The sequence below is a fragment of the Lasiodiplodia theobromae genome (assembly GCF_012971845.1).
Source record: "Lasiodiplodia theobromae strain AM2As chromosome Unknown scaffold_16, whole genome shotgun sequence".
In the NCBI taxonomy this organism is placed as follows: domain Eukaryota; kingdom Fungi; phylum Ascomycota; class Dothideomycetes; order Botryosphaeriales; family Botryosphaeriaceae; genus Lasiodiplodia; species Lasiodiplodia theobromae.
In genome coordinates this window covers 685,295-709,051 of record NW_023336366.1, presented here as the reverse complement: position 1 = coordinate 709,051, position 23,757 = coordinate 685,295, and the positions used below count along the sequence as shown (strand labels likewise).

The window sequence follows — 23,757 nt, the reverse complement described above, 5'->3', positions numbered from 1 at the left end:
ATTGACGCTTCAGAATCCCTCCGAAGCAACTTGCGAGACTCTGTTCCGTCTTGATCGAGCGCGGGCTGTGGTGTAGCGCAGCGGCGGCCGCGCAGACGCCTCAGCCGTTGCTGAGGCTCGCTCGTTGCATCGCGAGGAGGATGAACGGTTGGACTTACGAGGATGGGCCTGTGGGGTTGTCGAGGTCGTCGGTGGTCGCTCGTGGAGAAGAGAAAGCGGTGCTCAATTTCTGTGCGAAATTTAAGCGAGCTTGCAGAAGCTACCCTCAACACCAAAAATCATGGTGGGCGACAGCGGCAATAGCACCATCCTTGCGACTTGCGACCGAGAATTTGCCGCGCACCCTACCCAATCCATGTGGCACATCAATGTGACTACTTCTTCACTTCACGATGACTTTACTTGATCACAGCAAACTTGAGGCGCCGCGTTGCGGCTTACTGTCAAATACGCTATACTGCTAAACAAGCCTTGGATTTTCTGAACGGTATCGTCTTCGCTATACAGCATCTACAAATTCTAAACGCAATCGGCGTTTGCGACTACAGCGTTTGCAAGCTATCCTTCATGCTTATAACGCCTGATTCTTCCTCCCTAAGGCGTGCCAAGAAGCCGCCGTTGCTTTCCCACGCCTCCTTTCGTAGCAGCATGCATGTGTAACAGGATTAATGAGAAACGTCCTGCACATCGCATATCAGCTTGCTCGACATAGCGGACCAGCGTAACCTAGGCCCGAAGTTCGGTCATTTCGTCCGGGAATCCCCTGAACGATGCTACCTTCGTGTTGGCTCAATTTGGTTTGATTTGGACTTCAATGCAACACCCATGACCATCTGCTCATCCAGCGGGCTTCGCATCAAGTGTACCATCTATCGACTTCATCTGACTTTGCTCCGCCTGGGACTGGAACCCAGACCTACTTGGATAGTCACCACTTGATTGTGTCAGAGGCACGCCGTCATGACCACCGTGAGTCAGACAGCCAACACACTGGCAACCGTCGCCACAGCGGCACGCTCCGCTCGCGTCATCACACCCGGGAAGTTCGACTTGTTGCCAGAAAAAGGATGAGGGAGATAGCGTTGGTGTGTCAGCTGCAGCTGTTGATGGAGCCGGCTCTGGTGTGGCGAAACTGTTCGGAATGGAAGAGTCGAAAGAAGTCGTGCGCTGAAAGGCAAGTTGGCCGGGCTGAATGTTTTGGCTTTCGTGCTGCACAACACCTTGGCCACTTCGAGATTCTTGGAAGGTAAATTGCGACATTTCGGTTGTAGGCGTAGCCTGAACGGACCGGACTGTTGAGCCATTGCTAGTCGGCCAGAATGAGCCTCCATTTGTATCTTGCGGATAGGGCAATCCGGGGTGTTGGAACGAAGATTGCTGTTGGTAAGGGTGTCCTAGCTTTCCAGCCCGCCATGAACTATCTACACCGGCAGTGTTTGTAGGCTCAGAAATTTGATATGGGGGCTGGTATTGGATATTATCGTCGTTGTACAGAGGTGAGGAGGGGTTAGCATAGAACGGATCCTGGATCATAAAATTCGCCACTTCCTGTAAATGACGCAGGGTAGTCTCGTTACGCGGGTGGACAGCACATCCGAGACAGGCACAGGCGTCGCCGCACGTGCAGTTGTGCATGACGTCGGTAATGTTAGTCTCAAAGCCGCTCGAGAGTTGCGGGCCCATCCCGAAGGGGTAGTATGATGCGAGCTGAGTCGGCGAGGCGCCGTTTGTGGAGTAATGCATGCCGTTCGACGGAGCACGGGAGAAGGCATTGCTTTGCAAAGGATTGCTGAATGGTTGCTGGCCAGCGTAGAATGGATACTGCTGGCCTTGCCCGAATGATTGATGTGCTGGCGGCATGCGTGAGTAGTTACCGCTGGTAGCTTGACTTGGAGCCTGTTGATGGATGTCGCCTTGCGTTGACATGTTTAGTCCCTGACTTGGCGGGTTGGTGGGGTGCTCTTTTTGAGCGGTGTTGCCACCCCCACAACAGCTGCCCTTGATGCTCGGAGGCTCTTCAACGATTGTCTTAGAAGCAGAATTGCCATCCATTGTAATGTGCTCCCAGCCTTGGACCTGGGCGGTGGAAGCGTAACCGGTACTCTGCTTGCGCGTCTCGAGCTGTATGTTGAGTGGCTTGGTATCCAGCTCAGAGGTTGCTTTCGACGAGCAGCAAGCCGACTCCGAGTATGTGGGACCATCATCATGGCTGCTCGGGGAACTGCCCTCAGTGGTCGGCGCTGGCGAAGTGTTGCTACTCCCTGTAGCGGCGGGTGGCTGTTTAGAGCTACAGCAGGATTTGGGCGGTTCAATCTTCAGTTTCTTCTCGGCATCCTGCGCAGCCTTGATGGCCTTCTCAAGAGAAGCAGGATTTCGACTATTGCTGACGGACTTTCGTTTGGATTTCTGAACGCGGTTCGAAGGGCCGGTAAGGGGTCCGATGGTGGATGAGACAACCTCTGCCACAGGAGCTGGTTCCTCACCGTTGCTTGGACAGGCACATTCAGATGCTAGGCGTAGACGGTCATTTGATGGGTCAGCGAGAGGAGAGACATGAACATACATCTGGGAATTGTGTAGTTGATGACGAGCCTCTCACAGCTGCAGTTTCCTCCCACATGTGGGCAGCTGCTCAAGGGCCTGCCTGGCTTGCGGACTTCAAGCAGCAAGCGGTCCTTGTGATTACATGATGTCGAGCGATGACCGCGGATGCAGGGCCCGCTGTAGCAGATGACGGGGATCAGCCAGTTGAGTTAGGAATGAAGCTAGGCGTGGGACGGTGGGACGGGCAGACGCAGGGACTAAGGACTTACCAGGCGACCTTCTTTTGCTCTCCGTTGATCGTTACCCACGGCATGGCTTCTGGATCGCTGATGTGCGGGGCGGGAAAGGTTCATCGACACGCACCCTATCGTGGAGTGAGCTGGCGGACCCCTGCATCATGTCGTCCGGACTCAGACGGGACGGGAGCACAAGGCTTCATGAGAGAGGGGCTTGGTGAGTTGGATGGTGGGTGCCAAGGGAACAAACTAGGAAGCTTGTGCATACCGTAGCTCGCACGGGCATCAAAAGGAGGAGGCCGACAGTGCGCCGATTGTCACTCTGCGACGGAGCAGTTGAGACCTTACCAGGCTCGCGGAGAGACGGGGAAGCACAAAGGGTGGACAATCTGGCGGCGAGCGGGCGTGAGCAGGCCGGGCAGATTTTCCCGGGAACGCGAGCCAGTGGGCTGGGACGAGAAAGTCAGCGGGCGCCGCTTCATGTGGTAACCAGCGCGCAGCCGACGCGTGCGTGCTGTTGCGTACCTTGATAGGCGGTGCGCAGAGCCGCGGGGAGTCAGGCTGCGGGTTGCGAGCTGCGGCACCCGGCGTCGCGAGCAGAACAGCGGCCTGAGGCCTGGCGATAGCACGAGAACGGCTGGCGTTTGCAAGGTGCTTGCGTGGGGTTGCGAAGAGTCGGCGCGCCCAAGGGAGCCGTCGCATGCAGTTGAGCAGGTTTCGTGCCCGAAAAGGGTAAAGAGCGGCGAGGTTGCGCCTTCTGAGGGCCGGGCCTGGCTTATTTTTGGGGCCGTAGCCGAGCGTACTGAGGGCCTCAAGTCAGCGCACTGGCGGGCGCCCGCAGAACCGCAGCGACAGAGCGCCGGTCGGCGAGGAGTGGTGTTGTTTGTCCTGGGGCCAGAGGCCAAGGTCCCTGCAGGTGCACGTAGCCGAAGCAGATCTCGCCCTGCTGCCGCCTCTACCGGCGCGATCCATGCAGCTGCTGCCGGATGCGTCGCGCCTCGGTGCCCGCCGCAACACCACCCCGCGCGGAGAATTGCCATGGCACCATCTCGCTGTGCGGGGGCTGCCCATTCGCCCGGGCGCCCATCGCAGCCCGAGACGCGCGGGATGACGCTCGGGTGGCTGATGCACATGCAAAACGTTCAGCCTTGTCCCAGATCACGTTTATGCTCCTCTGGCTTGGCGATGCCTAGTCTTGCTGCATTCGGGGATCGACACCCGCATCCTTCACGAAAATAAACGGCTTTATTGTCCTGCTGCACTATTCTCAGAAAACCCATCGTAGCCCCTAACGCCGTCCAGTGAACAAGAAGTCTATTATTCGTTATAGTGGTATACCTGCAGAGAGGTTAACGCAGGCCAAAGCCTTGGGGGGCCGGGTGGAGACTTACAAGATAGTTGGGTAACCCGTAGCTTTTCCACCCCAATCTCGACGCCATCTTAGCAAACCCTTCGGTTTCAATCAGATGGTAGAACGCGAAGGGCGGGAACATGGCCCCATCTCTGTGGACGTCCGCCTTAACCAGCAAAGCCGTGCCGCCAACGCCATCGAGCTCTATTTCCTTGTCCTGGTTGCCATCGCCACCATCCTTCATGTACGCCATCAGCGAGCGATACGTCGCCATCTCGGCATAGCCCTCCAGCAAAATGTCGTCCTTGCCCATGCCTTTGGCCAGATCCTGCGCCGTGGGGCTATCAATCCAGGAGTTGAAGTCGTACGGCCGGATTTCCATCTTCTTGGAGTCCTCGTTGTAGTAGCGCTGGTAGCAGTTGGGAACAATGATCGGCTTGTTGTGCGACGCAAGGTCCTGGATAAGAGATGGAGGTGTTTCCACGACGTCCGAATCCAGCCAGAGCACCCAAGACGTCGTCGGCCCCAAGGTCGTGAACAGCAACGAGTTGCGCGCCTTGGACATTGCTGCGCGCCTTGACTTCTGGTTCTCCAGCTTGTGGCGCTCAGACTCCTCCTGCGACTGCAGCGGGATCTCGGTGTCCTGGCGCAGGATGGTGATACTTTTGAAGCGCTTCTTCTGGGGCCCCTTCTGCGTCTTTGCAATCTGCTCTTGGAGGGCGGCAGTGGCGGCGTTTCCTTCCCGTGTCTTTGGTAATATGAAACCAAGCGAGATGAGCTCGTGGGGGTAGCTCAGCTTCAGGAGGTTGTCCCAGTATTCCTGATAGAAGCGCGCCATCGGGGTCAGGATGAGGACGGACTCGTGGTTGCCGACAGGATCGCTCGTGGTGGTGAGGTTGTTCATGTGGTAATGCACGACCGGAGGAGGAGCCAGCTCGGCGTCGCCCTTGGGCTTCCGGAACGGCATCGACGGCGGCGACAGCGCATTGGCAGCGGAGGTGCGCAGCTGGTGCGGGCTTATCGAGCTGTCGGCATCGGAAGAGAATATGAAGAACAGGAAGCCAAAACAGAGAAGCGCAGCGAGCACGATGGTGATGGGGTTGGTCCTTCGTAGGGAGCGCGCGGAACGCATCTTGGTCAAGGGCCTCGGCGGAGGCGGGTCAATAGAGTCTACATGGTGTCAACGAGCGATTGGGACGGAGTTCAAGGAGAGGTACGCACGCAAGCTGCAACGGTGTTCGTCCAGACCAGCCGCAGAGCGGAGGTGTAAGCGGGGTACGGGAAGTTGGCAAGGCGCCGGAAAAGAGCGAGTGGATTAAGATCGGAACATTCCAGTCGAAAGCCCGCAAAAGGCTCGCGCTGGGAAGCTGTGTTGGCGGTGCGCGCTGGATATAGTCTACGTATTCGTGCCCTCGTAAGTGAGATTGGGGCTGGCGGCGCCTCTTCGGCACTTTGCGCAACCAGACATAGCTCCCGTCCGTTCTCTACGTCTTTTCTCCATTGCCATGCGCCCCACCGCGTAGCCGTCCATGCTCAGTTCCGCGCGAAGATGCCACGCGCTTTTGCGTGGCGCAATGCCGCCTCGCGTTCGTCTGCTCACCCATCCACGAGTGTGTGCTCTTTCGCGTCCGCCGATCCGGAGCCAGAGCTCGCTGCGGAGCTTCATCGAGAGCCTCCATCAATCTCCCGAGGACAAGTCCGCTGCAACTGAGGATGCTCATGATAAGTCCGCTGGATCCAAGGATGCTCATGATAGCCTCCAGGTTCAAAAAGAACTCTACCATATTGGCACAGTCACTACCAAAAACCCCAGTAACACGGTTCGTAATGCACAGCCGTTGCTTGTCTTGCGTCGAATACTGACCTCAACTAGGACATCAGTAGTCTCATTGACCAAATTGAGCCGGTGCCTTTCTTGATACCGGATCACAAGCTCCCAACTGCCATGTTGCTGGTCACTCCATCCTTTGCCTCCGCCCTAAAGCCTTTAAAGGTTGGCGCTCCGGAAGCAATCACCCAGGCCGCGTCCCGCATGCTCCAGCAGTCGCTCGAACATGCAACTCTTCTCAAAGGCATTCGCGTTGTCGCCGCTGTAGTCGACCGGCTCCCGAGTCCCGAGGATAGCTCGCAGGCGAGCAAAGGCAGGGAGGGTCTGGCTTATGCACTGTGGTTCAACGACAATGTCACGCGTCATAGCTGGACAGCGGAACGAGATGCGAAGAGGATAAGTGAACGCAACGATGCTTCTGCTTCTATCTCCTTTGACATCTTCGATCGCTTCAAACTGGTCGATCTGGAAGGACAGCCACGAAAGGACTACTCCACTACCATCATCCGACTGCGCCTTCCTCTTGCAAATACCCTCTTCCAGACTGGACACACGTCTATAATGTACAATATCTTGTACAGAGCCAGCAAAATAGACGAACCTGTGCATTCTGAACATGCTGCCCTCCAACATCGTCGTACTCTGCATGCGGAGAAGGTCATCAAAACCGACTCTCAACGTGTAACGTGGCCGGTATCTGGCCGATATCTAGCACATAAGATTAGCCATTTCCCCGTGGAGCACGAGACGTTGCACCAGCTTCGTGCACCTCTCGTGCCATTGACCCCCCCGAGGGAGGTCAAAGCCGGCATGGGGAACATTATTCGACAAATCATGGGCCCTGATGGAAAAGAAGCTCCCGCATCTCAAGAACTGGAGAAGGCTGTCTCGTCATACTTTGAGGCTACGGGCCAGGCCCCGCATGCTATGCCCGTATGGGCGCTGGTCACTTCTGAGAAAACCACCAAGTATTTCTCATCGTCCGTTCTCTCGGCGCTCGAGAAGTGGCAACCGCAGAGGTTCAGTCAAATGTATGACTATGCTGGCATATCTTCTCTATTTTTGGCCGACGCTTGGAATGCCGACCACAAGCTATTCCACACCGCGGTTTGGAAAGTCTTGTTGCGCGGTAATGGGAAACTCCACCGTGTTCTCAGTGGTGGCGGCGGATGGGGCAAGAAAGCAGGCCTTATTTCCTTGGACCCGGCGAAATCCATTAGCGAGGCTGCTGAAAATGCTGCTGATGTCGACGAGATGGATTTACGACCGGTAGCGGTGCCTGGCTCATACATCACATTTTTGACATCTCCAGTTTCATCCCTCGAATTACCGAAATACGAACAAGACACATGCGCGTTCGGCACTATACCAAGCACCATTGATGACATTCCCGACACAACGACAGAAGGACCTTCCAGTATCGATGCCTGGCCCGGCTATTTCGGTGCCTTGTCAGAGCAGGGGATGAGTATAAAGTCCGTTCGTCAACACTCGGAGAGGAGGGAACACTATTCCCAAACGATGGTTGACGTCCCGTTTTCACTTTTGGTCACAAGCAACCGGCTCCCAGCTCGGCGAAATATGAGATACGCAACGCCAAAGGTCAGTTCTAAGTAGGTGGCAGTGCAGTAGCATATAATTTTCGGTTTGTACCTGCCCGCTTATGGAATTGCATATAGCCATTGCCCTTGTAAGTAGTTTTGCTGACTGTATGAAGTCTGCTTCCAGCCCAAATAATATCATGAGCCTTCCTCGACACGCATCTTTGCCCGCCAATGCCAGTGGCTTGATGAATACTCGTGCCAAACACACTCTTGGCACCTGCTCCGTCAGAAACTTCTCATCCACTCCGTCTCCGCAGATTAAAACCAAACAACTTCACGCTTGGGACCGTCCGTTCCTACGACCGATGAGAGCCATCAGCCGCCGACTAAGGGAAGTCGATCTCACCAAGCTCGAAGTACCCGAAACTACGGCTCAGGATTTTCGCATGACGTTGGAAAAGTACCCCCGCTTTTGGAGGGTCTCGCGTTGGATTGTCAAGCACAGCGAGCAACAGCTCGCCGTCAGACCTGTACCTCGCGTGAAACGTTCACGGACTGCCCCGCTCCAAAGATTGATTGATACCTGGCAGGGCCGCCGCGACGCTGCCAATGCGCATATGGCGAAGCTTCGCGACGGTCATATGCGGATGCTGACGCTGCAGATAGAGGCCTCGGCGCAGTACATTCACGTACTAACGCGGCAGATTCAGCATGATTCACCCTTTGGCGCACCTCAGCTTTCTAAGACAAAGTGGCGTACAAGTACGAGCGAAGAATTGAATAAACTTCAACGTATGCTTAAAAATATCAAAAAAGAAGAGCTGGCGGTGACGGCGCTGCCCTTTCCTGCGTCAGAGGTCACCGAAATTGTCGAAAAAGCAGGCCATAAATCACAGCTCAAATGCAAGAAAAGGGAAGACGATATTTTCCCGCATGTGGTGCGCTTTAGGAGGAAACTCAGAAAACGGGGCCTACTTAACAATTATCTGGACCAACAAAAGGCACGTCTTATAAAGAGGGGTCCGCCGAATCCACCAAAGCAGGAATCCAATTATAGGACAATTCACTTTAAGCCGGAGAAAGATACCGAGGCGACAAATGCACCAATTCGATCGGGTTGGTCCAGCATGAGGCCGATCTCTCAGCCTTTCGGGCGCAATCAGCAGCGTCGCCACCTCTCCTACTCGCACCGACACGCCGCGCCCGACTCCTCGTCGTCCCCCACGGCGGCGGGCGTAGAGCCCAAGCCTGACGCCGATCCCATGGCCCGCACCGAGCTCCCTTTGGCGGTGCTCCACCCCAACCACTTCCGCCACACGCGCGAGCTCTTCGTCAAAAAGCGCCGGCTCGACGAGCAGCGGCTGCGCGACGCGATGCAGGCCGTCAAGACCGGCCGCGAGCACGAGCTCGCCTACCTCGATGACGCCGTCACCCTGTCCCAGTACGTGTCCATCAACCTCATGCTCCAGTGCGCCGCCGTTAACCCGATCCGCTGGCATATGCAGCTAAAGGAAACCGCCCGCCTTGCCAACCAGGAAGGCGCGCGGAGGGCGACTCGGTGGCCCGCCATGTGGTACGCCAACAGAATCGATGAGGGGACGGTGAAGACGGGCATCCTGAACATGCGGCAGCGTGTTCTGCGGGCGAGCGCGGAGACGAGGTTCAGAGAGGCGGAGCTCGGCCGGCGGGTGACGAGGATCGTGCAGCTGCTGCTGCAGAAGGAGGAAAATTCCGAGTCTTTTAGGTTGTTGCGGGGTTTGTTGGTGGCGAGAGTTCGGGAGAGACTGAGAGTCGAGCCGAGTAGGCGGTGGGCGAGGAGGTTCGTGTGGGCGGTGCATATGATGCGCTACGAAGAGATTGCATATCTCACGGAAGCGCTGGAAACTTCGGAGAAAGATTTGGAAGCGATGGAGACGATGCTCTTGTTGATCAAGTACGGGGCTGACGAACAGTTGAAGGCGCTGGAGGCTGGCGACTCGTTCCGCAGACCGGTTTTCAGAAAGTACCAATCGGGGATGGATGTCAACATGGAGATGAGGGCAAACGACGCATGGACGCTGGCAGGTGAACTGGAGCACTTGCTGGGTGTTGAGCGCCGCATGGGCGAAATCGTGTAATTAGAGAAAGGGTTTGTATTGTACAAATAGAGTATCCGGCGACAAGCCAATCGCAGAGTACTTTTGATTTACGTTTGTTTGTAGTTTCTACTCAACGATTTGAACAACTTTAAATACATGTTTTGTGAGTCAGGAGATATATTTCGATGAACATTAGACAAAGCTAATAGCAGTCTTGGACGTCCTTGACTGAAGAACGTGCTCACAACCTTTTATTCCTTCCTGGCTCATAACTACTGCAAGATGCTCGATCTACATTATCTATCAAAATAAGCAAACGTCTGATCGACGCTGAAAGTCTGGGAAGTTACAGATAAAGCGTAATGCAGAAAATATAGCTTACATACAGCATCCCGCTAACGGACTTCCATACGTTAGAAGATCATGGTATTTTTCCACAGAAGCTTTCTAGCTAAATGGTGTCTAGGATGATGCCCATTATAGAACCATAGGGAGCCTGTCTAATTCCAGATGCTCGAAGAAACTACCCAACGAGTCTAAGAATGGCCGTATACCCAGTAGAGGACGTTCACAAGTGGATACACTAAAAGAAGATAACAGACATGGTAAGCCTACAGACATTTATACACAGCCCTCATGGGATAAACTTGGACTCAGGCAGCGTCATCGTTGGCCCCAGACTTTCGAATCTTGTCTCATTTCGTGGACAGAACACCCAATAAACCCCTAAGAATCGTGGCAATAATGACATCTCTTCTGGCCGTCCCTGGACATCCAGTCCACTTGCATCATTTTCCTTGTCAGTCTCCGAAAGAATACCTTTTCTACGCCCGCATTTTCAAGGTATCGGCAGAGGTCGATCAAACAATGCGTACTTGTCCTAAGCATCCCCTTCCCCATCAGAAGACCTACACCGTGTCTACCGCTTTCCTGAGCATCTTTTACCGCCGCTCGAAAGCCTTCGGCGCTATCACCAACACCACAACAAGGCTGCTCACAATCAACGCACCCGCTATAGCGCTGACCACAATGATGGAGCCCCTGCTGGCTGGGAACTTCCCGCGGATGACGTAGTGCTGGGACTCGAAGTAGCGGTGAAAGCCGATGAAGAGGATGACGATCGAGATGGCTATGAAAGTTGCGCCCAGAGGCTTTCCAACGTGTCGAAGGCGCTCGTGCTGGTCGCCGTCGTGGTCGCCGTCTGCGATCGAGGTGTTGAGACGGAATAGTTGCGTCACGGCGATGCCGATGCTTGCGAAGGAGAGTGAAGTACGGAGCCAGGCGAGGAAGGTGCGTTCTTTGGAATGATCAGCACGTATCCGGGTATATGTGTTCTCTTGTAGAGGCGTAGTTTTCGATTCGAAGGAAACTGAAGTGTTTCTCCAGGGAACCCGCGGAATGAAGGATAAAAATGGCGAAATTCCCTAGAAAAGACAGAAATCGAAAATGAAACCTACCCAGAGCCAAATGATCCCTAGCAACGCTCCCCTTGTTGTCCAATTCGACGCTTCCGTACTTCTCTGAAAATTTGTGCCACCAGGAGTCTTCGTTCTGTGCCTCATGCGCATCCGTGGTGCCGTTTTCAGCACCGCCGTCTTGCCCACTGGCTCTCCTTCTGATACTGGAGGTACGGCCAATCAAGCCCGTTCCGCCATTCGTGTTGTAGGTGCGCTGTCCCACACCGTTCCTATCCGCTCCCAGTATACCCGTCGTCTCATCGGCGCTGCTGCTAGCAGCAACATCGGCAGTGTTGGCGTCTCTGCTGGCCATTGATGCCTGTCTCTGTGCAGACCACCTACGCTCCATCTCGGCAACGCCGGGTACGTTGCTGATGCTGCCCTCTAGAATTCCACCGCTGCGGCTGGACGAGTATGAAACTATCTCTCTGAAGCTGACGCTCAGGTTGCTGGAGCGGCTGGATGATGCGAAATGAGTAACAGTGTGCGATCCGGAAGCTTGAGCAGGGTCCGCAGCTTGCTGTTGTGGTTGTTGAATTGGCTTGGCTTGTTGCTTCTTCGTGGATGAGGAAGCGGAGGACGAGGACGAGGATGAAGACGAAGACGAGGACGACGAGCGACGGTGCACGTCGGAACTGCGACCGGGCGTGGATGAGATAGTGCTCTTATCCTTAGACGCATGCTTCCAAAATGGCGCCATTGTAGACGCAAGGCTTGGCTCCTGCAGTAGCTTGCCGCGGCTTGTGTGCCCTACGCTCTTGGTAGTGTGCTCGTGTCGTGCTGTGCAGAATCGATTTTTGGTCTAAATGTCTTAGACCATTGAATGCGATGAGCTAGCGAAGGTTGGCGGTCAAGGGTCTGACTTGTTCACCAGACTCAGCTCCGTCACAAGGAAGCAGCCAAAGCTTACCCCAGTGCGGGACTCGTGACTGTGGAAAGCTCGGACCCTGCTCGAACACGGCGCGGGGGTAGATCAGCGGAGTCCTCCTGCTGCATCATGGCCTCGATTTGGTCGATGAGGATGGTAAGGCTGACAAACGGGGATGGAAGCGCGTACCTGGAGTCTCGTTGGTCGCCGGGTGCCTTTACTGGTGACGAGATTCAAGGATTTGGTGACGTACTGCCGCTGTCCCGCTTGCCGACCGCGAGCAATGTGGGCCGATCGCCACAGTATTTTTGCCTAATTGTGCCTGATTGCCCGGCCACCCAATAAGACTTCAGCATTTATTTCCTCGGATATCTTCATTATTTCTGTCCACTATCTCGCCATTCATGAATGTCTCCATGCTCGAGCCAATCTTTTGTTTTGCTCATTCGTCCCAAATCATGTGTTTGCTCCCAGAATCATCTTTTGCACGCTACCTTTTCATGCCTTCCGTTTCCGAGAAATAATCCGCCATTTACGCTTTCAACTGAGGAAATTTGTTGGTATCTTCAAGCTCGTATACCGAGCCTTTCGTCTCTCCGCTTTACGCAGTCATCTCCGCTGTCGTCTTGCCAGCCCTCGAGCTCTTGATGACCTTCTTGATGATATCCTCCACCGAATCCCAGTCCTTGGTGTCGAGCGGGAGGAGCTCCGTGTTGTAGTATCTGGCGATTTCCGACAGGTTCGTCCAACTCTTCTTGTCGTGGATGAAGCTGATGGCCACACCCACACGACCGAAACGTCCAGTACGACCGATACGGTGAAGGTAAGTCTCCGGATCAGGAGCACCGTTGGCCATCTCGGGAATGTCCTGTAGAACTGTCAGTTAGTTTGTCGGCGCGCCAAGAAAGTTGGGTACATACGTAGTTGATCACCATCGTCACCGACTGAACGTCGATACCACGAGCCAGCACGTTCGTAGTGATGAGCACCTTGGCCTCTCCCTTCCTGAACCTGTCGATGATTATATCACGCTCAGGACCCTCCAAAGCACCAGAGAGCTGTGCAACTTTGTGGCCCTCGGCAGTCATACGCTGCTCAAGTGCAGCGGCAGTGTCACGGCGCTTGACGAAATGTCAGCTCGGGAATGGCAGCTTCCAACACTTCAGAGATGCTTACCTTGACGAAGATGATGGAAGACGCGATGGTCATGAGGCCGTAGAACTGCAAAAGAACACGGAACTTGTCCTCTTCGCCTTCGGCGTCCAGGTAGAACTGCTTGATGCCCTCAACAGTAAGCTCCTCATGCTTGAGAGTGAGCTGGTTGGCGTTGGGCGCAAACGACTTTGCGTAGCGGACGACCTCATCGGGGAAAGTAGCGGAGAAAAGGACGACCTGGGTGTCCTTAGGAAGGAGCCTGCGAGACATTAGGCTGGCGAAATGTTTCCGGTTTGGGCAATGCGTACTGCTTGACTCTCTTGCACTGATCTCCAAGACCCTGCTGATCCAGCATGTTGTCGGCCTCGTCCAGAACAAGAACCTTAATACCACGGCTGTCCAACAGCCTCCTCCTGATCATATCCATGACGGTACCGGGCGTACCAACAATGACTTGGCCCTCAAACTTCTGATTGCGCCTGCTGGGATCGGGAATGGCAGCGGTGACCACAAGGCCTTCCATGTGCTTGCCCATCTCTTGAACCACACCCATAATCTGACGTGCCAATTCGCGACTAGGCGCAAGGACGAGGGCCTGGGGGGAGATGGTCGACAGGTCCACGCGGCTCAGCATGTTGAGGGTAAAGGCCGCAGTCTTGCCAGTGCCCGACTGGGACTGGCCGATAAGGTTTGTGGGAGGGTTCATCAGGAGAAGCGGGAGAGCCTTCTCCTGGATCTTGGACGGCTTCTGGAAGCGCATGCCATAGAGGCCCTTGAGGATCTCCGGCTTCCTAACCGCAGCATGAACCAATTAGTCTCACTAAACTCGTATGGCCTCGGAAACGCGTGGGACGTACAGTTGCAGGTCCTCGAAAGTCTTTGCGGAGAAGAGCGGGTTGTTAGGGTCGGCCTGAAGATCGGCAAGCTTGACCTCGACATCGTACTCGGGCTCGTGGAGGCCGCTGCCGCCGGTTGCGGGGGTTGCGCCATCAGTCTGAGCTTCGGCGACCTCGGCGGCGGGCTCGTCGCTGGTGATGCGGCTCTCGAGGGAGGGAGCGGCGTCAGACATGGTGGGCGGTGATGCGTTTGGCGGGGTGAAGCTAGTCGAGGCGCGTCGAGGACAAAGAACTTGTCTCGAAGGGCAGTGTGAGGATGCAGCGAATGGAGGATGCAAGCTGCGGGCGCGAGCGGCAGTGTTTCGCGCGGCTTGAGGTGGCGAGCAAGGTGTGGGTGTGTCGTGGAGCTAGACGCGGGGCATGTATCTGGAAAGTGCCCTTGACGAATGTTCCTGGCGCGGCGGGCTGAGCGCGGACAAACGTTTCGGCCTGGAAACTGCCGCCTGCGCGCGAGGCTCAGCCCTGAATCCCGGGAACCCGACTGCCAGAACGTCGTCACACCCCGCCATACGGACGCAGGGGCCCTCTATCTCATTGCGGCCCAGCTCCAGCCGCAGCACCCTTCACGCCCGCCCTCTCATGCGCCTTTGCGCCTGCTCTTCCACAGGCTTACCCGAGAAACCATGGCCGACATAGACATTAACCCGCAATTCGGCGCAGAGCTCAAGGTAACGCTCGTCTCTGCGTATGCGCGCACGCATGGCTGACGCACGTTCGGACAGGATGGCTTCAAGCCGGTTAACGCTTGGGTACGAGTGACGCCAACGACCACCCCACAACCCGGAATCGCTGGATCCTAGACGAGCTCTAGTATTCTCCTCACGACACAAGGATGTGCTGACACCTGCGCGTTAGGTCGCGAATGGTATCGGCTGGCTGGACGAGATACAGCAGTTCTACCGGGAACGCGCCGCAGTAGAGAAGGAGTACGCCGGAAAGCTGAGCGCGCTGGCTAAGAAGTACTTTGAGAAGAAAGCCCGCAAGTCAAGCACTCTCAGCGTGGGCGACACCCCCACCGTCACTCCGGGGTCGCTGGAATGGTGCGTCTCGCCTTCGGGCGCCCAGTGCACGAGGACACGGATGAGAACTGACTCCTCGGGATAGCGCCTCCATGACCACATGGCAAGTCCAGCTCACCACCCTCGAAAACCGCGCGAGCGAACACGAGCAATTCTCCCAGCAACTCGTCACCAACCTGGCCGAGCCCCTTAAGCAGCTCGCCGCCCGCTACGAAGAGCTACGCAAGTACCATGGCGACTACGCAGCCAAGCTGGAGAAGGAGCGAGACTCAACATATAACGACCTCAAGAAAGTAAAGGGCAAATATGACAATGCCTGCCAGGAGGTCGAGAATCGCCGCAAGAAGTCTGATGGCGCGTTCGACCATGGAAAAGCAAAGGCGCGTGCCGCTTTCGAGCAGCAACAGGCTGAAATGCGGAACTTAAAGGTCTGAGCCAAGACTCTCCGTGTGCTGCGAACGATGCTGACAGTGTTGCAGAGTACTTATATTATCAGCATCAATGTAACCAATAAGCAAAAGGAACGATACTACCACGAATATGTCCCTGAGCTTCTGGATGTATGATTTCTGGCTCCTCCACCTTACCACCTTACCATGAGCATTCCTAATGAACGACAGAGCTTGCAAGATCTTTCCGAGACGCGGGTTGCGAAATTGAATGAAATCTGGTCATTGGCTGCCCAAATCGAAACCGGCACGCTTGCACGGAGCACGGAGTTCTTGAACCACCTGGCTTCAGAAATCCCACGCAACAACCCCAAGCTGGACTCCATGATGTTTGTCCGACACAACACCCAGGACTGGCATGACCCAGCAGACTTTGTCTTTGAGCCGAGCCCCGTCTGGCATGATGACGACACGATCCCCGCAGACGAGACGACGAAGGTTTTCCTGACGAACATTTTGACGAAGAGCAAGGGATCGCTAGGGGAGCTGAAACGCCAAATTGATGCGAAGCAGAGAGAGGTTCAAAACGCTAGGAAGGCGCGAGACCTCATTCGAGAGGGCAAAGACAAGCGTGATGAAGTGGAGTGTGTACGCGCCATCTTCTCGTTGCAGGAACAAATGCATGAAGTTCAGCGGCAGAAGACGACTGCAGAGGTGGAGGTCGCGACAATCACAACAGCAGTGGGAGATGTCAGCATTGGAGCACGGAATCACAACTTCAAGGCCCAGACGTTCAAGATTCCCACGAACTGCGATCTCTGTGGTGATCGCATCTGGGGTTTGTCCGCCAAGGGGTTCGACTGTCAAGACTGTGGTTACACGTGCCACAGCAAGTGCGAGATGAAAGTTCCTGCAGACTGCCCTGGCGAGATGAACAAAGAGGAAAAGAAGAGGCTCAAGGCAAGAAGGCAGGAAGATGCGAAGGCCTCGACGGCAAGTTTGGGGGCTACAGACTCACAATCAGACCTACCCCAGCTCAGCCGCAGCGATACCGTGAACTCGATGAACACGTTGAGCTCTGGTTACTCTGCAACAGCACACCGGTCTATATCTGGCACGGCAGAAGCCCCGGAGGAGAAGTCGCCGGAAAGGAAGAAATCCCTTCCTGCTATACGGAAGAACCGGATCATGGCGCCACCTCCTGCGCAATACATTAAGAGCGCGGACTCTGCAGCGCCTTCGAATGGTGATAGTCACAAGGCCAACGAACCAAAGGGCAAGATGATGTACCCTTACACAGCCGCTGGCGAGGGCGAGATATCCATCGACGAGGGCAAGGACGTTGCCATTTTGGAACCAGACGGTAAGCTGACCTGCCACCGGGCCAATCCCATAGTTTACTTACATTATTCCAGACGGATCAGGATGGATGAAGGTCCGCGCCGGCCACGAGGAAGGGCTGGTGCCTGCTAGCTATGTCGAAGCTGTCCCTGCATCTCCCGTGCGTCCCAGCTCGACGTACTCCAATTCCAATGCTTCGATTGCAGACAGTATTGCTGCTGTGGCTGCGAAGAAGAAGGGCCCTGCAGTGGCACCGAAGAGAGGTGCAAAGAAGCTCAAGTACGCCGAGGCCTTGTACGACTACGAGGCGCGCAGTGATGCTGAGCACACGATCGTGGAGGGTGAGCGGTTCGTGCTCATCAACAAGGATGCGGGCGATGGATGGGCGGACGTTGAGAAGGGAGGCATCGTCAAGAGCGTGCCCGCGAATTATATCCAGGAGGTTTGAGGGTGCATGCTGAGGGAGCGGGGCAGCTAGTGCTGGTGGTGGGAGCTGTCTTGGAAAGTTTACACTCACGGCGTCCGGTGCATACAAATTGCGGAGCATGATGCTCACTCGATATTCTGCTTCTTCCTATCGATATCTCCTTCTTCTTCTTATCAATAGAGTTTGTGTGTCGCGAGTCAAGTGAACAGGAAGTGACGATGATGCACCGCCCCACTACACGCGCCTCTTACCCCGGATGAAGGAAAGGCCGAAGTCAGCCCAGCCACGGACGACTCCCGACAACGTCAACCCCCCGGGCCCCGCCAGGCACTCATCCCGCCATCTGCCACCCCCGAGTCCACCTCCATTCGCAATCTCCAAGCTCTCACCTCCGCTAGCTTCGAGTCGCTCTACAGCCCAATATGGCGGAGGTTCCGATTGGTATGCAAGCTCCCCCGAGCTCCTGACGTACCCCCGCTGACGCGAGCCCAACTCTAGTCCTGGACGGCGGAACTGGTTTCCTGAAGGCTGGCTTTGCCGGACAGGTCCGTTTGCTCCATCCGCCAGCTCCGCCGCGCGCCCTCGAAGCCGACTGACCATTGTGCCCACGCCGCAGAACTTCCCCGACCACCAATACCCCTCGATAGTCGGCCGCCCGATCCTCCGCTCCGAAGAACGCGATGGCCTGGATATACAGCTGAAGGACATCATGTGCGGAGACGAGGCTGCTGCCGCCCGGTCAATGCTACAGATCACCTACCCCGTACGCCTGCCCGTTCCCGCGAGCTTCGAATGAGCTCCCCTGAGCGCGGCTGCCCCGCCGGCAACGCCCGACCGACCTGAGCGCTGACCTGGCATTCGCCTGTAAACAGATGGAGAACGGTATCGTGAAGCGATGGGACGACATGCAGCACCTGTGGGACTACACCTTCTTCGAGAAGATGAAAATCGACCCGACCGGCCGCAAGATCCTCCTCACTGAGCCGCCCATGAACCCCCTTAAGAACCGCGAGCAGATGGCCGAGGTCATGTTCGAGCGCTACAACTTCGGCGGCGTCTACGTCGCCATCCAGGCCGTCCTCGCGCTGTACGCCCAGGGTCTGTCGTCGGGCGTCGTCGTGGACTCCGGCGACGGTGTGACGCACATTGTACCCGTCTACGAGAGCACCGTGCTAAACCACCTCACCCGGCGCCTGGACGTTGCCGGCAGAGACGTCACGAGGAATCTGATCGCCCTGCTGCTGCGGAGAGGTTACGCGCTCAACCGTACCGCCGATTTCGAGACGGTGCGCCAGATCAAGGAGAAGCTGTGCTACGTCTCTTACGACCTGGAGCTGGACCAGCGCCTCAGCGAGGACACGACTGTGCTCGTCGAGTCGTACACCCTTCCGGACGGCAGAGTCATCAGGGTTGGTAGCGAGCGGTTCGAGGCTCCCGAGTGCTTGTTCCAGCCCCACCTGGTCGATGTCGAACAGCCCGGCATGGCCGAGTTCCTCTTCAACACTATCCAAGCCGCCGACGTCGATGTCAGGGCGGACCTCTACAAGGCTATTGTGCTTAGTGGTGGAAGCAGCATGTACCCTGGTCTGCCTAGCCGGTTGGAGAAGGAGCTGAAGCAGCTCTGGTTAACGAAGGTCCTGCAAGGCAACCCGGAGAGGTTGAACGTAAGTCACCCAGCACAAAGACTTGGCTGGTTGGCAAAGGCACTAACATGCTGTTAATAGAAATTCAAGGTCCGCATCGAGGACCCTCCTAGGAGAAGGCACATGGTCTTCATCGGTGGTGCTGTTCTGGCCAACATCGTAAGGCGTTCTTCTTGTCTGATGTTGAAGCTCCTCATCGTGCTGACTCACTCTCGTAGATGTCGGACAAGGAGAGCATGTGGGTTACCAAGGCGGAATGGGAGGAGCAGGGTGCGCGCGCTTTGGAGAAGCTCGGTGGTAGAGCATAAGTTCTACTCAGCAGCTATCCGCAATACTCGAGGTGGTTCCACTCACGAGGAGGACTTACTACTCGAAGTGGCAGGTATCAAGACCGAAAGTCATTCGGGGAGGCCAGTACTTTCCACACCATTAGTTACTGAAATGAGATATCAAGCATCCGAAGAACATGCAGATAAGGGAGAAGACTCGCGCTTGCTGATTAGATCCAACGCCGACCTGGAACGATGTGCCCCCAAACGACATGGGGGGTAAATGGCCGCATAGGGGCATTCTGGATACTCCCGTTCTCTCCATGCCCGCCCGTCCATGGTCAGGGATCTCACTACTAGCGCCCACCTTTGGCAATCACAAGACCATGTTTCGGTCAGAAAGGAACCGACATGGCAACGGTGACGATTCCACCCTCATTGCCCGCAGATCCCGCATTAAGGCCGCGTCAATTTCGTCCCAAACTCCCCTGCTCCGTTCGCCGTCGCCGCTCGTCATCATCAGCAGCGCACGGAAGCCGCATCCTTCGAAGATGACCCTTCCCCACATTGTGGTCCTGCTCTCTCCCACCCACCCATCCCTTCCATGATTTTCACACCCCCATGCACCCTCCCCCGCATTCGGTCGGCGCTTTTTAACAATGGGGCCTCCCGTCGCGTGGCCCATGATTCTCGTTTACTGTCCTGTCCACGCGCCCAACGCCCGTAAGAAGTGGAGAAGGGTCGCAATGCGTGGTGACGCAAAGTGTTGCAATGCAAGCCCCATAGAGGGGTGGTTTCAGATGTCGTTTGGACAGGGAAAAGGAACGAAAGAGAAAAAAAAAATACCTCCCCATGTAACCCGTACAACAGTAGACAGGACAAGACTACTACTCGTGCAAGTGTTCCGAGCTAGCTATGCGTACGCCACCGCCTCAGCAACGCGAGTCGACTTGTGGCGTGGCGACGCGCATAGCTAGTCAGTGACTTCATGCGGAGATGATGAGGATCGTCTCGTCTCGGTCTACAACGAGGACCCTTTATTTTCCCCTACCTTCCTCGAGACGGGTAGATGTGCGGTACACAACATACCATGCTAATAAGTGGTCGAATCCTCCCATCACACACGCTAGGCACTTCCCTTCCCCCCCGCGCTAGGCAGTTGGGAAATTTGAGAGGACCCTTTTTTTTCGACGGCGGGAGGGATTATCGATGGATGAGGATTCTCGATATCAGACCATTTTTTCTCGATTTGCTGTAGATAGTGGCGCATTTTAGCCCGCGGCCAGCGGTTTAACTAGAGGACGGCGCCACTCGGCAGTCTACGAAACGGCCGGACGGAGGGACCGGTCCCAGAGGAGGGCGCGTTTCTGCTTTGTTTCATCGCGGGGGGGTTTTCCTCGGCAGTTGCTCCACTGTGGTTGTTTTTGTGGCAGCTTTTGTTGCTCTGGTCGTTTCGATTCTTGAGATGCTGGATAAGCTAGTGTGTGTGTGTGTATGCGTAAGTTGCACTGGATGCTCCTTGCTCACAAGGTTAAGAGCGTGATTGCTGATTCAGACCTATGTCCTATGCGGGCTCTAACACTGACTGAGCCTCTGGCTATCCTACGGCCGGTGATCTTGCTGATCTCACCTCTTCTGACTTCCAACTATATTCCGCCTGGCGTTGATTTTCTGTGTCCATAGCGTTCAACCACAAAGTGCGGTCGAGCGGATGGCGATCACCAAAGGTGCATTGGTTACACAATGCCCTCAAAGTCGCTCACGCCTCTAAGATAAGATTAAGAGAAAAAAAAAACGATAACGAAAAAGTATGTGGTTGGGCTGGTGTCTGAATCCGCTCAACTGTTTCCCTCACAGGTCCTGAAACGGACAATAAGCTGCGGCGGCGCCTCATCAGCCCACTGATTGGGCTTCACCGGGACCGAACGTTTGGGGCAACGGGGACGTCATCCAATTACCGCAAAGAGAGCATCATTTTGCTCTGAAGTTTCGTAGCCCACGACGACGACGACGCAGCACTAGTCGCCACAAAGTCGGTCTGTTTTCTGTCAACAAAACGTAGCGGTGGGCGCGCGCATGCAGAGGATCCGCCCCGCAGCAAAGGACCAAGTCTAACAGTAAGCAGTATTTCTCCGTTGCTGGCTTCTCCACACACACGCCTCTCGCTCCTTTATTTAAGCGCCCCGAACCAAACCTTTGGCTTCTCTGCCAGCTTGGCGCCTAGTAGGCACGTGTCCGCGGGCGGGACGTTCTCCACACTAAAACGGGCTCCGGCTGCTACCCTGCCTTGCACCAGCCACCTCGCTAAGGAAATAGTGAACCGATGTTTTGCAAAGGGCCCTTCGCGAGGTAGGATTGCACACACCGCTCCATTCCCCCTCCCTTCGGCAATGGGACTCTGCTATGTTTCGGAGGGGGAGGAAAGGGGGCGCCGACGGGCCTTGTATTCGGGGGTACATGGGTATCTGTTTGGAAAAGGCGGAGAGAAGGAAAGGAGGCATGTGCTGGGGTTTCATTTGAAAGGTAGAAATGAAAAATCAAATAAGACCCGAAAATAATAGACAAATGATGAGGGCGAATGACATGTTGAGTCGTCATTATGCATATTACCTGCCGTTTTAACTTTCTTTTTTAAGGGTCTCTCAACGTTAATCGAGGGTCTTTGAATGGTGTCATTGTTTATCTTTTGCCTCTTCGCCCTGCGTCGTTGTCTCAGTTGTACATATGGCGCACCAGGGTGTCGGAACGGAATCCGCGGGTAGTGTCCGGTAAGACATACAGACAGACCTCACTATCAGAAGGTTAGAATCCTGCCGCAAGGTTGCGCAATACTTTAGTTTTAGGTGTGGAAGGGGGCGCGCGCGCGGCGTATGGGAAGAAAGCTTTGACGAAAGGCCGCCCAATGCGCAACCCTTGTTCCTGGTCGGTACCCGCCCCCCGAGCGAGCAAGGTCCATCCTGACCGCAACCGCCGTTAAAGCGGCGAGGCGAAGGGGAAGAAAGTGGTCCTGCCCATCGTGCGCTTTCGCTGAGAATGAAAAAAAAAAAAAAAGACAACGGGCCAAAGCTCGGTGATGAATTGAGGAGAACGAGGAATTTCTCGTTCCCCACTCTCTCCCTTCAGCTTCTTGCTCTCTTCTCGCAGCATCGAGATCTCCCGAGCTTACGTTTGTTTGGTGGCTCGGGTCGAGTAAACCAGACGCTCCCGCTGCCCGTCTTCAGGCAGGCTATACTTTCTCCCCTTCCCCACAATCTTCGATTTAGTGTCGACGTGAAGCTGCTGCAAGGCGGGATGCCGTTCTGGACGACCTGGTTCTAGACTTGGGTTGGGCGGGGACGGAAAACGTTGCGACGGCGGGGGCGGGATCGAGAGTCGTCTGTATAGCTGCCGCACGTTGGCCGCCTCGAAATGGGCAGGTCGGACCCCCCCGCGATGCCGGCCTTTGGGTGTTCTGGACTCATGATCGAGAGTCTTCCGTGATCCCGTCGGCGGGGCGCCTGTTCGTGGCGTGGCGGCAGAAACAATGGTTCCTGTAAGGCCTTCTGCACATGGCTGTGACTGTGTTGCGCCTCGCCGGTCCAGAGCAGCACGCGTGCGCACGCGCGTTGGCCAGCTGCATGGTGTTCCGCGATAGTAGGAAGCTGAGTCCGCCGGCAATGAGTTCCGAGTATCCATCTTTCGGACGGCGCGCAAAGCCGCCCGGCCGCGACAAGTCGTCGCAAAGGCGGCACGCAAAACTGCAAAAAATGGGTTGCCAACAACGCAACGTCTGAGCGGCGAGGACTCAAAAAATTTTTGGAGCCCAAGAGTAGGGAAAAGACCCATGACTGCGGCCAGCAAAGCAGCCCACGACAGCGGCCAACACACACACCGTCACCATTCATCTCCGTCGAAGCCATTGCGCTAGCCAGCATACAAGCGCTGGACGGGCAAACAACTCACAAAGAGGCACAGAGAACAGACAAGAATCCTTGGGCGCGCGCACAGAGCTTCCGCGCCTCGGCGCAACTGCATACCGCTAGCTCTGGCGTTCGGCAAGTGGGCTCTGGCACGCGGCGTGGGTTCATCCGTTAAACGCCAAAGGGCAAAGAAAGACAGGTCCCGGGTGCCCACAAAAGATGTACGGCCACGAAGAGTGGGGGCCGGAAACTGTAGCGCCAGGAGTGCGATGGAGCGGCAGGCCAGCGCAGTCATTGGACGACAGCCGCCCATGTAGGTTAGAGAGCCCAGCAGCGGAAATATCACAGGCAAGGCAGGCTCCAAAAAGTGCCTGGCACGGGCTCCCTCCGCCCGGCCGCCCGGCTGCCGCAAACTTACCGGGGGGGCAGATCCGCCCCGGCTGCATTTACGGCGTGGTATTCGCTGCTTGCTGCTGTTTTTGCCTGCTGCATGTTGGTGCCCAGCAGTCAGTGCGCTGCAGCGAGTGCCGGCCCTTTGCCTTGGGCCAAGCCGCTGACGTAGCGGTGCTTTGGCTGCGCTCACTCTATCGCTACGTATGACGATGGTGTTGGCAACGACGGTGCCCGGTGGAGCAAGGGCCTTTTTTTTTTTTTTTTGTAGCACGGTACTTTGGTGTTTTTGGCCACTATCTGGTGGCTGTGATGATCGAGGCGCAACGGGCTGAAGTTGGCTGCCGCGTGGCTCCCTGATCGAGGCAGATGGAGGGTCGGCAAGGCGAACCGAGTTGAAAGAGGCAGTGACGGACGCGGAGC

At 55.8% G+C, this 23,757-nt stretch overlaps 6 protein-coding genes across 6 annotated transcripts; 4 read left to right on the top strand and 2 right to left on the bottom strand.

Moving 5' to 3' along the window:
• Window positions 1–4,097: 4,097 nt before the first annotated feature.
• LTHEOB_5870 (Alpha- mannosyltransferase) lies at window positions 4,098–5,263 on the bottom strand (the record flags this gene model as incomplete). The annotated part of the gene is made up of 2 exons (XM_035515063.1): window positions 4,098–4,118; window positions 4,172–5,263. The coding sequence occupies 2 exons, from the start codon at window positions 5,261–5,263 to the stop codon at window positions 4,098–4,100; spliced, it is 1,113 nt and encodes a 370-aa protein (XP_035373562.1).
• Window positions 5,264–5,705: 442 nt separating this feature from the next.
• Window positions 5,706–7,572, top strand: LTHEOB_5869 (V-type c subunit family protein; the record flags this gene model as incomplete). Its single annotated transcript, XM_035515061.1, has 3 exons — window positions 5,706–5,951; window positions 6,005–7,434; window positions 7,530–7,572. 3 exons carry the CDS (start codon window positions 5,706–5,708, stop codon window positions 7,570–7,572), a joined length of 1,719 nt encoding a protein of 572 aa, XP_035373561.1.
• A 1,058-nt stretch (window positions 7,573–8,630) lies between these two features.
• On the top strand, window positions 8,631–9,620 carry LTHEOB_5868 (Xylosidase; the record flags this gene model as incomplete). Its single annotated transcript, XM_035515060.1, has 1 exon — window positions 8,631–9,620. The coding sequence occupies one exon, from the start codon at window positions 8,631–8,633 to the stop codon at window positions 9,618–9,620; it is 990 nt and encodes a 329-aa protein (XP_035373560.1).
• A 902-nt stretch (window positions 9,621–10,522) lies between these two features.
• Window positions 10,523–14,130, bottom strand: LTHEOB_5867 (ATP-dependent RNA helicase dbp5; the record flags this gene model as incomplete). The annotated part of the gene is made up of 8 exons (XM_035515059.1): window positions 10,523–10,878; window positions 11,039–11,673; window positions 11,949–12,095; window positions 12,512–12,774; window positions 12,827–13,027; window positions 13,083–13,320; window positions 13,370–13,852; window positions 13,919–14,130. The coding sequence occupies 8 exons, from the start codon at window positions 14,128–14,130 to the stop codon at window positions 10,523–10,525; spliced, it is 2,535 nt and encodes an 844-aa protein (XP_035373559.1).
• Window positions 14,131–14,580: 450 nt separating this feature from the next.
• On the top strand, window positions 14,581–17,154 carry LTHEOB_5866 (Actin polymerization protein; the record flags this gene model as incomplete). The annotated part of the gene is made up of 7 exons (XM_035515058.1): window positions 14,581–14,625; window positions 14,680–14,706; window positions 14,813–14,997; window positions 15,062–15,404; window positions 15,456–15,536; window positions 15,597–16,728; window positions 16,781–17,154. 7 exons carry the CDS (start codon window positions 14,581–14,583, stop codon window positions 17,152–17,154), a joined length of 2,187 nt encoding a protein of 728 aa, XP_035373558.1.
• A 401-nt stretch (window positions 17,155–17,555) lies between these two features.
• LTHEOB_5865 (Endocytosis and membrane growth protein) lies at window positions 17,556–19,084 on the top strand (the record flags this gene model as incomplete). The annotated part of the gene is made up of 6 exons (XM_035515057.1): window positions 17,556–17,574; window positions 17,632–17,678; window positions 17,750–17,896; window positions 18,006–18,797; window positions 18,858–18,935; window positions 18,995–19,084. 6 exons carry the CDS (start codon window positions 17,556–17,558, stop codon window positions 19,082–19,084), a joined length of 1,173 nt encoding a protein of 390 aa, XP_035373557.1.
• Window positions 19,085–23,757: the final 4,673 nt, after the last annotated feature.